The 13,923-nt window shown below is 48.7% G+C and overlaps 1 protein-coding gene across 1 annotated transcript in view; it reads left to right on the forward strand.

Moving 5' to 3' along the window:
* PREX1 (phosphatidylinositol-3,4,5-trisphosphate dependent Rac exchange factor 1) overlaps positions 1–13,923 on the forward strand; it is a 178,627-nt gene that overhangs the window by 96,514 nt on the left and 68,190 nt on the right. The window contains exons 6-7 of the mRNA XM_088789076.1: positions 6,504–6,665; positions 13,288–13,421. Of these exons, the coding sequence (XP_088645202.1) occupies positions 6,504–6,665; positions 13,288–13,421 (296 nt within the window). The remainder of the gene's footprint in view (positions 1–6,503; positions 6,666–13,287; positions 13,422–13,923) is intronic.

Genomic DNA, 13,923 nt, shown 5'->3' on the forward strand with positions numbered 1-13,923 from the left:
CATCAGACTCTGATGTTATGAAATGAGCAGCCCATTTGCCAGGGATCTGGCATTGTCACTGCTGTGCTGTGAAGGCACAGGAAGTCACAGGTCTCTGCACTGTGGCCTTCTCTGCCCCGGTCCCCGTCCTCACCCAACCACAGTGCCCACTCTCCATCCTGCCTCTCGGGCTGAGCATTGACACATTGCCCACAGCTTCCCCAGCACCTCAATCTGAACCAGCCCCAATTTAGGCTCTTTCCTGTGTGGTGAGTAACAACAGCTCAAGGAATGAAGCCTGTCTCCCTCAGGGTGGAGGACCTGCTTTCTTCCTTTCAAAGCCAAGCTTGGATATTTGATCTTCCAAGGAGCCTTCCAAGATTACCCTTGCATTCTGCTTTCTGCCACGCTCTGTGTGATTCTAGTTCCACCTCTTAGCTGTGTGACCAGACACAAGTTGCTTAACCTCTCTGTGCCTCCATTGCCTCATCTGCAAAATGGGCATGGTGGTTGCCTCCCAGGCTTGCTGCAAAGATTAGATGAGACAATGCATGAGAAAACTCATGCGAACACTCTGCCTAGTGTTCGCGTGTTACTAGGTAGTCATGCTTGGCACATGTTAGCTACTCCAATATTGTAATGATTTTTATTTTTATTGATTCCAGCTCCTGCACTTATTAGAGTTGGCTCTTTGAGAAGTGACTTAAACTCTCTGTCCCTCAGTTTCCTCTGTCAGATAGTGCCTTAGTCATGGGTTATTGTGAAGATTAAATGAAACAATCCTTGTAAAGTGCTTGTAAGTGCTTAATAAGTATTAGCTATTTTTGTCTCAAAGTCTGTTTTGTCCAATATTAATAAAACTATAGTGATTTTTTTTATTAGTATTTTCATGATATATCTTGTTTCCTCCTTTTACTGTCAACCAGTTTCTATCCTTAGGCTTTATGTACTTCTTTTATAAACAGCATAAAGTAAAAATTTAAATCTGATCTGTCAATCCCTATCTACTAACAGGAAATTTAGCCCACTTACCTTTATTGTGTTTATTGATACATTTGAACTTATTTCTGTGATCTTTTAAAAAAATATTTATTTGTCCCCTGTTATGCTGCTTTTCTCCTCTTTCTTGCTTTATTTTGCATAGTTTTAGTTTTTAAAAAAGATTTATTGGGGAATATTGGGGAACAGTGTGTTTCTCCAGGGCTCATCAGCTCCTGTTTCTCCAGGGCCCATCAGCTCCAAGTAACTGTCCTTCAATCTAGCTGTGGAGGGCGCAGCTCAGCTCCAAGTCCAGTCGCCATTTTCAATTTTTAGTCACAGGGGGCGCAGCCCACCATCCCATGCGGGAATTGAACCAGCAGCCTTGTTGTTGAGAGCTCGCGCTCTAACCAACTGAACCATCCATCCGCCCCTTCGGAAGCTTAGCAGCAGCTCATTGTCTTCAATCTAGTTGTGGAGGGCACAGCTCACTCGCCCATGTGGGAATCGAACCAGCAACCCTGCTATTCAGAGCTCGTGCTCTAACCAACTGAGCCATCCAGCCACCCCACAGTTTTAGTTTTTGATGTAGTTACTCTTTTTTTATTTCTTCCATTTTTTTTTTGTTTGCCTCTACTAAATTGGAATTTGTGGGTACCACCATCATCATTTCTCACAATTTTACCCTTCCTTCCAGAGAAATGTCTCTATAGATAGAACCTGGAATTGGGAGGGCAGGGTATGTAGACTTTTACAGTGAGCCATGTAAGGGCCTCCTTTGGAAGTTGGGTATAAAGCCCCTGAATGTTGGTTCCCTACCACTGAATGTCAGTAGAGACCTACCAATCCAGGGTCTCAAACACAGTGCCTGCAGGGCCTGTGCAGAAAGTGAGTAGATTGGAATAATTCGGTGGGGTGGGTACTGTGGCAGACTGCAGAGCACATGTCCCATTGAAGGGGGTGGCCACCATTCAGTCCAGTTGTTACCGTTAGGTGGAAACACAGGCCCAGGGTGCCTACAGCTTCTGCTTTGCTGAGAAAGGCTGGCAGTATAGCATTTGCCTGGTAGGGCCTGGTTTGTAAGCTGGGCTCTGATCCAGTCCCTGCATTGCTTAGCCAGGAGACCTAGACTCAGAAAAGGGAGGTGAGTTGCCTGAGGTCGCATTGTATGTCCTGGTCAAAGCCAGACCACGAACCCCCAGTGTTGAGCCCTCCTCCCACCGTTTCCCCTTACCTCTCCCAGTGGAAGGATGGAGTTTTTGAGACCTGTCAGCATTATTTCCTTTCCTCCATTAATTCCTAATCGATGGGGCGTCAATTCTCCCAGACTTGAAGCAGAGGCTGAAGTGGTTAAGATCCGAAATATATTTGCGTGAAATTTTCATGCAGTGTGCCTGTGTGGAGTGCCGTGCTGTGCAGCTTTTCACTTCTGGGTTTTCTTGGATTTCTGGATGTTTTTCGCTTCTTGTTTTCTTTAAATGGTGGTGGGTCTCATCAGTTCCTCTTCATTTATGTTCTGCTGTCACCCTAGATATGGCATGAGGGGGCCCAGTACTGCAAGTACAGGAAAATGCTTGCTAGCAATCCCAGCTTGGCCCCTGGGCTTAAATGGTGGTGCCTTGGGCAGAGGTCTGGGGACAAAGCCAACCGTTGGGGACAGGATCAGCCCCTCCTGGAGCTGGCTGAAGTGTCCTCAGAAAGTGAGAAAGTGCATGTCCTCTGTTGATCCAGCCCCCATTGGTGACACCCCACACCCCCGCGGGCTGCTGCCTTTTTCTCTTTGTGGAGAGGACAGCACCATGTCTCCACCAACCCCATGTCACAGCGAGGGATGGATGTTGTCACTTCTTCCAGTGACACATCCAGCTTTGTTTTCACACTGTGGTTTCAGGGATCTGTCTTCTTAGCGCTGGCCTGGACTTGGAGGGCCTGTGTCCCAGGCTGTCCTCTTGTGGCCTCGCTATGGGCAGGGCCCACAACTCCGGGGCATGATGGGCCTGTCCACAGCCAGCACCAGTAGCTCCCTTTTGCTAAAACCGTGGTCGGCGGGGAGGGAAGTGCCTCGCGGAAATGCCAGGTTCCTGTACTCTGACATCCTCTCTTCTAGGAAGTCCTTACCTCAAGCCCGCTTATGAAACCACATGGGGCTCATGCGGCGGATGTTGGGAAAGGTCACTAGCCTGGCTCTGGAGGGGTTTCCGCTGCCGATTGGCAGGGGGGCCCCCCGGCACACCCCTCCCTTCTCTGCCCTAAGGATTCCCCAGGGCCTGCCCCTGCTCAGACATTTTGTGTTTTAAGAGCCTAATTTTGGGGCGTGTTCCTTTTCTGCTGGTACTGCTTCTGGAGGGACCTGTCGATGTGGTTAAGTGTCTACCAGGTCCTGCTTTCTGGCTCTGTGGCCTTGGGCAAGAGGCTTCACCTCTCTGGGCCTCAGGACCAGGGGCGCAGGCTGGGGAACCATAGCGCAGTGGTGAAAAACATGGCCTCCGGAGCTCGACTGTGTGGGTTTGAATTTTGGCTCTACCATTTAGCGACCTGTGACCTCGGGCAAGTGGTCTCACCTCCAGGTGAGCCTCAGCTTCCTCATCTGTCAAGTGGGGATAATTCACTCACTGCATTTTACGATGGCCAAGCTAAATAGAGCCAACAGAAGGAAGAGCACAAATGTCACGGAGAATTTATCCCAGGTGACATCCCGAGATGGAGTCTCTTTTGTATTAAGATGTATTTTAGCTGCAGTGACAGGGACCCAAATTATAGTGACTTAATGTGTAAGCTTATTTCTGTGCTAGGCAATCCAGGGGTAACATGGTGGCTCCACGCCATCCAGGCCCAGGTTCTGCCACCCTGGGGTGTGTCCCTCACCACCAGGGTCTCAGATGCTCCCAGCATGTCGACATTCCAGCCTGGGGAAGAGGGGGAAAAGGGAAAAGAAAATGGAAGCTGCTCGCATCTCATTGGTCAGAACCGGACCAGAGAATAAATATTTTAAGTTTTGTGGGCCCCATGGTCTCTGTTGCACAGAGGCCATTCCGCCGTAGTACGAGAGCAGCATGAACAATGTGGAAATGAATGGCATGCTGTGTTCCAGTAAAGCTTTGTCTACCGGTTTGGTCTTCAGCCTGTCATCTGACCCCTGCTTTAGAAGAAGGGGGTGATGGATCTGGGTTGGGGGGTTCCCAGTAATTGGCAGCCTCTGTTCCTGTTTACTAGGAGGAAATGGAGAGCCACCCTCGCCTCTTAGGCCTTGGCTGGCCTGACAGAGGTCTGGATGCTCAAAACTGTTCATTCACAGAATGTGGGACTGGGGTGCTTTGGTGAGATGAACTGAGTTCCTCATCATATGCATAGGTGGTGATAATGGATCTGTGTACGTGCGTACAAACAGGCTGTTGCTCCCAGGAGGGCTTGTGCAGTGCCTGCAGCATCTGTGTCCCCAGCAGAGGTCAGGTACATGGGAAGCCTCACTGGATGGATGGATGGATGGATGAAGGAATGAGGCACAGAGCTTCCTGGTCCAAGCCACTATCCTCTCTTGCCTGCACACCTGCAGTAGCCACCAACTGGTCTTCCTGCTTTTACATTGGCCATATATTTCCTCCAGTACATCTTCATCTTGGCAGCCAGAGGGATGGATCCTTTAAAGCAGGGGTGTCCAAACTTTTTTCAACGTTTTCTACCAAGGGCCATATGCGGTAAAATACACAAACATCCGGGCCGCTCACTCGAGGTGAAGTACGTATTGCCTCACCTGGTTTATTTAAGTAAACTAAAGATATTTTTGGAATTTGCTGCGGGCCAATTAACAATGGATTGCGGACCGCAGTTGGCCCGCAGGCCGCAGTGTTGACACCCCTGCTTTAAAGGATGGTGTCAGGCTGCAGCTCATAACCCCCAACTCTTCCTCCCATGCTCTTGGGGTGAAACCCAAAGACCCCGCCTACCACGGCCGTACATGATCTGGTCTCAGTGTGCGTGTCAAACCTCACTGCCTGTCCATCCTTCTCTTGTTGTTCACTCTGTTGCAGCCTCCTTGCTGTTTCTCACTGTCTCGGGGCCTCGCTTATATAAAGATTGTGTGCTTACCGGGTATGTAGTTTACCATGGACGTACTTTTCCTGCAGTATCTGATTTACTCCTCACCACGACCATGAGTAGAACCAGAGACCGGGTTCACATCCAGATTCCTCCTCTTACTTCTTGGAGGCCTTGGGTGATCCTGCTGGGTCCCAGTCTCCTCATCTGTTAAATGGGGTAATTATAGAACCTACCTCACAAGTGTAGAATGAAAGTTCCGTAGGTGTTAGCTGCTGCCATCGTCATCATCCTCATCCTCATCCTCACTGGGTTTCAGATGATGAAACTGAGGCTTTGGCACAGGGGATAACTGGCCCAAGGTCACCCAGTGACTGAGTGTGACTCTGCTGGGAACCACCACGCTAGCACGTCACATCTATGGTTTTCAAAGGAGCAGAGAAATGGGGAGATGCTGGAACCTTTGGGCGTGTCTGGGTCACATGACTAAAGAAACTTACATTTGCAGGCATGGTCCTGTCCTGTCCGTTGAGTGATTTGGCTGGAAAATCCCTGATTATCTTTTGAGGCCCAGCTAATCCCTTCCTTCTCGGTTCCTCTCTCATCACACTTACTGCGTGGATGAAACCTGTTGATTAAGACTGGTCTGACCTCTAGAAAGTCCCCTCCTGTGCTTGTGAGGGGTGAGATGAGAGTGAGAAATGATGGTGGGGGAGGTTCACGGGTTAAGAATCTGCTCTGACTGCCCTCTTTACACTCCCTGCTATGTCCTGGTGAAGGCGGGTGTTTTTATAGCCATTATACAGATGAGAAAAATGGACTGGGCAGGGGAAGTCTCAGCGGCCACCTCTTTCATCTGCCAGTCTCTCTCTGTTTCTCTCTCTGTTTCTTCTTCTCTCTCGTACTCCACTCCAGCCCACTGCCTCCTCACTGTTCCCTGTTACCTACCACACAGGTTACCACCTCAGACCCTTTCCATTTGCTGCTCCTTCTATTAGGCAGACTTTTCCCAAAGTCTGGCAGGACTCCCTCCCTTGCATTATCCAGGGCTCTGTTCAAATGTCACTTCCTCTGAGGGGCCTTTCCTGACCTCCATATTTGAAAGCATACCTCCTTTCCCAAGACCCTGTGGCCCCTTATTCTGATTTGTCTCCATAGTTTTTATCATTGCCTGACATTAAATTATATACTTGATTTTTCTTTATTTTGGTTGATCTCCTTTATATGAGAGTATAGAGTATATTATCCACCAGGTAAGGAATTTTTCTCTGTTTTATTAAAAAAATGTATCCCCAGATCCTGGAACACTGCCTGCTGTGAAGGAGGTGTTCAGGGGACATTTATTGAATGAATGAATGAATGAATGAATGAATGAATGATGTTTCCCAGCCCCAGATCACACAGTTTGCACATAGCAGAACTGGGCTTTAGCTCCGGCCAGGTGACCTGTAGGCCATGTCTGGTTCCCTCTGGGTTGATGGCTCTTCTTCCTGCCCTCACGTCGACCTTAGGAGCTGGCTAAGAGGACCCCCGGCAAGCACCCAGATCACCCCGCGGTCCAGAGCGCTCTGCAGGCCATGAAGACCGTCTGCTCCAACATCAATGAGACCAAGCGGCAGATGGAGAAGCTGGAGGCCCTGGAGCAGCTGCAATCCCACATTGAAGGCTGGGAGGTACGTCTGGGGCAGGAGGGGCCCTCTGGGCTGGCGAGGGGCCCAGGGAGTGTGCAGCTGCAGGCACAGACTGTGGCCTGGGCACCAGGTTCAGCCTGCAGCCTATTTTGTTTGGCTTACATGGTGTTTATATAAAAAAAATTGTTTTAATTACTTTTCAGTTAAGTCTACATAAAAAACTAGACTTTGAGTTTCTCTTGAAAAATCAATGACACTGGACCCCCATTTTCCATGACAGTAGCTGCTGGAGCCTCCAGCTTTCCTCAGCCCCACCACTCACCATTACGCCCCAGTTATTCCCCTTTACAGGTTGTCTTATCAGCCTGGTGCCCACAGGCCTTTGAGCTTTTGACACCAAGGTCAAGGGTGGCATTCAAGGGTCCATTCCAAGACACAATTCTGGCTCTGAAACTCCCTTGCTGGGTGACTTTAGGCAAATGTCTTAACTTCTCTGAACTTCAGTTTCTTCATTGATACCTGGCACATAGTAGGTACTCAGTACCTGGGAGGTATTGATATTATGATCGTGATTATTAGGGGATGGGATTCTTGAGATCTGACTCTGTAATTTCTCTGTTTAAACCCCACATCTTCCTTAGATTAGTAGAGATTTCCTACAAATCTGCAGGAGGAAATGGGAAAGTCGGAATAAATAAAACAATCAATTATCAGGGTAAATACAGCCGGAGTGGGAGATTCAGACCAAAGATGAAAGACTCTTGGACACAGATTGTCCTCTGAATCATCTGCTTTCTACTCTTTGGATTTTGGGGCACTCACTGTGTTTGGGGTTTCCACTTCTTTTCCCTGTGTGGGGGAATCCTAAGTGTGCCTCTGTGTCACTCAGGGGTTGAGGGTTTGGCTGCAGAGAGGAGAGAGGCCCGTGTTCAGGGAAGAGGTGGAAAGTATGGATTAGTGCTTGCCATGTCCCGTACCCTTCTTCCTGGCTGACTGAGACTGGAGAACAAAGGGCTGCATTTCTCGGACCCCCATGTAGCTTGGGGTTAGGATATGATTGGCCAAGATCGGATCCAGCTGCTTGACATTTGGAAGGCGAGCGTGGGATGGATGCCACCCTGTGCTGTTGTGTAGCAAAGCACAGCCACGGTCGGTCGTGTCTGGCTTTCTGTGGTAGCATTAGTAGAGGGCGCAGGCTCCAGCTTCTTGGGTCTCAGGAGGCAGGGCACGGGGCATCCTTTTTTATAATTAATACATAAATAAGTAAATTAATTAATTTATTTCAGGTGTACAAAACAACATAGTGATCAGACATTTACATGTTTCACAAAGTGATAAACCCAACAAGTCTACTCATGGGGTGTCCTTTCTGTTCGTGGTGCGGTGTAATCCAACAGGACAGGGTGCCTTTGCAGCTGACAGTTGAGGCAACGGTGCCCGAGGGCCTGGATACAGTCAGGTCAACTTTTTTTCTGGAGCATCAGCTCAGGCAGGTGCTCTTCTGACTCTCCCTTTTCCCAGTGGGGCAGTGCCAGTGGCCCCCTGAAGGGGCCCTTCTGCAGTGCTCTTGGTTTGCTGGGAGCCCTGGCCTGGATTCTTGGTGCTTCTAGCCCCTTGATGATTGAGTAAACCCTTCATTTCTTTCTGTTTAAAATACCTGGCTTGGTTTCTGTTTCCTACAACTGAAAATTGCCCAATCCTCAGATGTGTCAGTTAGAACGTGTTTTCCAAGGACTTTTGTTTCAGCCTCATGATGTCACAGCTCTGATTGGGTCTCTTGTGATCTTGTGGCCTTCTACTCGTGGTTCCAGGATAGCAGCAGCTCCAGGCATTGTGAGTCCAAAGCAGGAGGAGACTTGGGGATCGCCAGGGCAGTGAGAGGGAACACTTCTCTCCAATGCAGGAAAACCTTTACCATAAGCCCCAGGAAAACCTCCCCCTCATTTCATTGGCCAGAGTGGGTCCCATGGCCACTTTCAGCAAAGGTGCGAACCTAAAGAGCAAATATTGTTGATGCATTTAAGCATCTGTGTGGGTTTTGAGTTTCCTGGCAACCAAGGTGAAAAGAGCAGGACATAAAAGTTACTTAACATTCATTGTCAAAAAAGGAAGAAGCAGAGCATTTCTTCTGGGAGATACGGAGTTTCCTGGAACCAGCAGGAAAAGAAATTTCTCACATGGGCCCCTGTGAAGTGGGTATTGAGCAATCAATTTGGCAGCCAAGAGCAGAAGTGATTTCCAGATGCCTTCTTCTGGGAAGGGCCCAAGGAAATAAGAACTAAGAGTCTTTGGGACCCTTTTTGACCCAGAAAAATTTACAATTTAAGAATGGCCTTTATTGTGATCACTGTTTCTGGGTGCAGTAGGAAATAAAGTGACCCAGAATAAGAGTCGCTGATAATTATTGAGTACCTGTTACATGCTTCCAACACTTGATGGGAGGTGGTGTTATTATCCCCATTTTACAGATGAGGAAACTGAGGCACAGGGAGTTGATTTTGAAGCCCATCCCTATAACTTACAGACTGTCCTGCCGCAGGCTAGTTTGTCCTGCTCTCTTGGCTTTATTTCCCCTAGTTGTCTAATTTTAGTAATAATATCTCTGAAGTTATCTCCTGGTGTCATTTGAGGATAAAGTCAACTGTGGAATTTGAGCATTCTTTGGAAAATGTGAAATGGTTTTCTGTGCAGTAGAAAGATTATTAAATACAGTTTGATCTTCAAGATGACTTGTGAAAATCGTATGTTCTAGCTAGAAAAAATAATGTTTAACAGTGAAGCTACTTGCCTTGGCTTTATGCCACAAGTAGCTACAATCTCAGGGGATAGTGTGACTTAGGGTGCCGTTCACGGTGAATGATAGTCATTGCAAATCCTGATTTCTGATACTCTTCTTGATAGTTTCTAATCTTTTTGTTTGACCTCTTGCCAATCTGATTAGATGGCTGTCATCTCTCTCAGAATAGGTTGGCAAGGAACTTGCTTTTGGAGAGGAGGAGTTTTTCCTCGGTCACTTTATCAGTGTGCTTGGGCTTGCATCATTAGTTTGATCTTTAATCCATGGGGTTTTTTTTTTGTTTTTTTGTTTTTCTTTTTGCCTGATCCTTTGTAAGACACTTGTCCTTTTCAGTTGTGAGACTGGTTTAGTTAAAACCAGATGAGTTAATCCCTAAATCCATTTTGCTAAGCACAAGGACATGGCAGTATGTTGCAATACTGCGGAAGTGAGTGAATGAGCCGGCCCCTCTGCATGGAGGGGTTCAGGGCAGTAACCCTCAGCGGTCACTTGGGGATCTGAATGGATGCATGCAAAGAACTCAGAACAGTGCTTTCTTTATGGCTCATAGTAAACGCTCAATAAAAGTCAGGAGGAGCTGTGGCAGCAAAGCAGGAGTTTTTTCTTAATTCTTTTTAGATGAACAGGCATCATGCAGCTTTGGCTAGAGCTCACTCCCAGCGTGGGCTGACCCTCCTGCTGGAGGACACGTTGGATGCAAGTCCCACGGACTTCCGTGTGAAGCTCACAATCATAAAAAGAAGTGAAAGTTCTTTGTACAAAAGGAGCAGGGAACAGTTCTCTTGCTGGCTCTGGGAGCCCTGGTTTAAGAGCCCATCAACTACGTCCGCATCCACGAGGGGACAGGAGGAAACAGGAGTGAGGAAACATAAAATCGTTTTTAAACAAGATCAGAAATAGAAACTCTCATGTGTTCTTTCTACCCAGCCTGGGCTGTCTAGGCTTCCGGGGGGCATTTGGTCTCTCCCCTTCCAAGACCTCTGCTCTTGACTAGTAGTTGCACCCCAAAACCATTCAGGTTGCCTGCTAAGGAGCAGCCCAGGGTACCAGAGGGTAGTGGATTAGGGCAGTGGGGCCACCGTCTGGGTTCAGACCCCAGCTTGCTCACTTACTAGCTGTGTGACCTTGAACAAATGACTTCACTGCTCTGTGCCTCAGTTTCCTCATTTGTAAAATGAGAGTTGTCATATGGATGAGCCGAGTTTGTGTGAGACACGTAGAATGGTAGCTGATCTGTGGAAACCCTACGCCTGCGTTGGCTTTTGGCATTGTCTCTGATGGTACCCCTTCAGTTCGGTTGAGTCTGCATTGTCTGCAGGAGGTCTCCAGCCCTGCCTGGTAGACACATTGATGCTCGGCCTCTCCCCTCTGTATCTGTCTCATCCTTAGCACCACCCCTGACCTGGGCTCAAGGATTCTGGGGAGACCAAGGGCTGGCTGGGCTTCTCATCGGGGCAGGGGTGGAAGGGGAGTCCTTGGCATTTCCCGTGCAGTGTGCTGAGTGGCCCTTGGCCCCGGCCAGAGGGGCAGCTTCCCAGGCTGGGTGCGGTTCCTCTCTGTGGTCCCCTGACATTGCAGAGAGGTCAGGTCTAGGCCTGCGTGACCTCGGAGTTCTGGACCCTGCAGCTGGGCTGGGTACCAGATTCACATACAGGCACCTAAAATCCTCCTGTGGAGCCTGGAGGAGCCAATGGGTGGGCACGAGTAAGGAGAGGGCAGGAGACGGGGAGGTACGTGGTCTTCAGGAGCTTCTGAACTGCTGTCTGCTCTGAGTTGGCCCCTGGGCCACTGATGGAGCCTCATGACCCAAGTAGTCATGCTCACCCTGTTTGCAAGGATCCGGGGGTCCGGGGGCTCTTCATCACGGGAGCCCCATGTCCTGGTGCAGCGGGCTCACTATCCCTCGCTGGGTCATTGTGTGGGAATCAGGTATCTGCCTGTGGCTCACACGTGTCCAGGCTGTGGTTTCTGCTAATGGTGCCTGCTGCTGGCCTGGGTTGCACAGCTCTTGACTATAAAGAAACTGGCGGCCCAGGACCCCGAATAGGCTCCAGAGGGGTCTCTGGGATTGTTGGGGGAATGGATTTGCTTCACCCAGCTGAGCTGTGCTCACAGAGCTCCTGCAGCTCTCACAGCAGCAGGAGAGACTGCACTGCGGTGGGTGGTCAGCAGACAAACTGATGTCTGAGTTGCCAAAACCAGTTCCCCTTTTGTGGGTCACAGAAATAATTGAGTAAGCAGATCTCACTGTGGTCCAAATTCCTTGTTGGTTCTGGGTATTGAGTGTTTGGGGAAGGAGATTCTGTGAACAGTTCTCCCTCTTTCATTTCCAAGTTCATGTCCAAGCAGAGACAATGCCATGTCTCTTTGTTTCTCCCTTCACTGAATCTGCAGTTTTGTTGCATGAATTTCCCCTAAAACGTTGCTTTTGCATAACATCCCTTGGGCCTCAATGTCAGTTACCCCACTGCCCACCTGTTGATGGAGCCTGCACCCTTCTCTTGGTATATGAGGTAAAGTATACCATACTTTGGTTGGCTGCTGAACGAAAGAGAGACAAGGGCTTCGGTGAGAGAAAGGTTTATTTCTCAGTAGCAGTGCAGGCGGGGGGTGGGGCGGCTCTGCTCCATTTGGACCCAGGTTCCTTCCACCATCTGCTACAGTGTATTCCACCACCACTATAGCCGTCTTCCTGTGGCTAGAGGGAAGGGAGGAAAAGCAGGGGGAGCAATTTTCCTTCAAGGAAATGATGTGGAAGTGAGCACACTGGCCATAATTTCGTCACATGACCACACCTGGTGCAAGGGATGCTGGGAAATGGAGTCTGTGGCTGGGCAGCCAGCTAGAGCTCCATTCTTGTGACAGAAGAGGAGCAAGGATTTGGGGGACAGCAGAGGGCTGCCTTACCTGGCATACTGTGCCCTCCTAGATCTGTTTCTAGCTTCCTCTCTCTTAGCGCTTTGGGACCTCTCTGCCCCTGAAGCCCCAGACAGACCTGTGTGGTCCCCAGCTCTGAGGCCTTCTCCCGGCAGGAACCTTCCTCCAGGCCCACCCTCAGCCTCTTTATTTTGCCTTCTTCCGAGACCCATCCCACCCCTTCCTGGTGCCTTTCCTGACCATCCGCCCTGAACCTCATGGAGTATCAGTGAACTGCACACACACTTAGTGTCTTAGCCACCCCCCTGTCAATTAGCGTGGATGACCAGGTAGAATTTGGGGACTGTACTCATCCATACTCGTATCTGCAGCTAGAGTGAGTGCTGTCAGAATCCTGCTCCTGGTGGTGTTCACGTTGTATTTGTCACCTGTTCTACAGCATTTATTAACTACGCACAATATGCCAGACAGCATTATGGGTGCTGGGAATACAGTGGCAAATGCTTGATAAATGCAAAGTTTCCTGTCCTTATGCAAGTGGAATTCTTGTGGAGGAGATGGAATAACAACTCAAGACATAAATAAATAAGGAGGGAAGGGATAGGCAAAAAACCCAAACAACAAAAAACCCCAAATTCAAAACAAGAACTGAACCGACACAAAACCAGATGCCGACCAGGGCTGTATGCGCTGGGTGAGTCCTTTCACCTCCCTGGGCCCCATGCTTAGGTAGGATGTTTAGGTAGTCCCTCTTCTGTGCGACGTCACTTCCATGTGCTCCGTCAGCATTATTCTGGCTCATGCAATAGATAGAAGCCATTGATCCTGTTGTATTGTTTTTCTCTCTGCTGACAGATTTGCCCACGGTGGTGCATTTAGATTTGGGGGTATGAAGGAGGCAGTGTAGGTTCCGTCTCAGGGAGGTAAGGGGATATTCCCAAGTGTTCTGGATGTGCCGTATCATTCACTGTACCCCCATCACTCTTCCAGGGCTCCAACCTCACGGATATCTGCACCCAGCTCCTTCTGCAAGGGACTCTGTTAAAAATCTCAGCGGGCAACATCCAGGAGAGGGCCTTCTTCCTCTTTGACAACCTCCTTGTCTATTGCAAGCGGAAATCCAGGTGAGTTGCTGGGAGCGGGGTTGCACAGATGAGCCAGGAGGCTGGAATTGGGTTGAATCCCGACAGTTTCTCGAGGTGACAACATAGACTTATCACTTTCCTCTCTGGGCCTTTTCTCTTCTTCCGTTGAGCAGTTTGTTCTAGATCAGGGCTGTCCAACAGAAATATGACGTGAGCCACATAGGTTATTTAAAAATTTCTAGTAGCTACATTAATTAAAAGGAAATAGGAGAAATGAATTTAAATAACATATTTTATTTATCTCATTATATCCCCAAGTATTATTTCAACTTAATCCGTTAAAAAATTATTAGAGCTATTTTGCATTCTTTTAAAAAATCATACACGAAATCTTCAAAACGTGTTTCACAGCACATCTCAATTTGTACTAGCCACGTTTTAAGTGTTTAATAGCCACATGTGACTTTGGCTACCATATTGGACTGTGTAGATGGAGGCAGTCATGGAAGCTTAAAAGTTTTTTGTGACACCAGCATCCTGT

The sequence above is a fragment of the Rhinolophus sinicus genome, chromosome 13, assembly GCF_057876585.1.
Source record: "Rhinolophus sinicus isolate RSI-liver-muscle chromosome 13, RSI-T2T, whole genome shotgun sequence".
Classification (NCBI taxonomy): domain Eukaryota; kingdom Metazoa; phylum Chordata; class Mammalia; order Chiroptera; family Rhinolophidae; genus Rhinolophus; species Rhinolophus sinicus.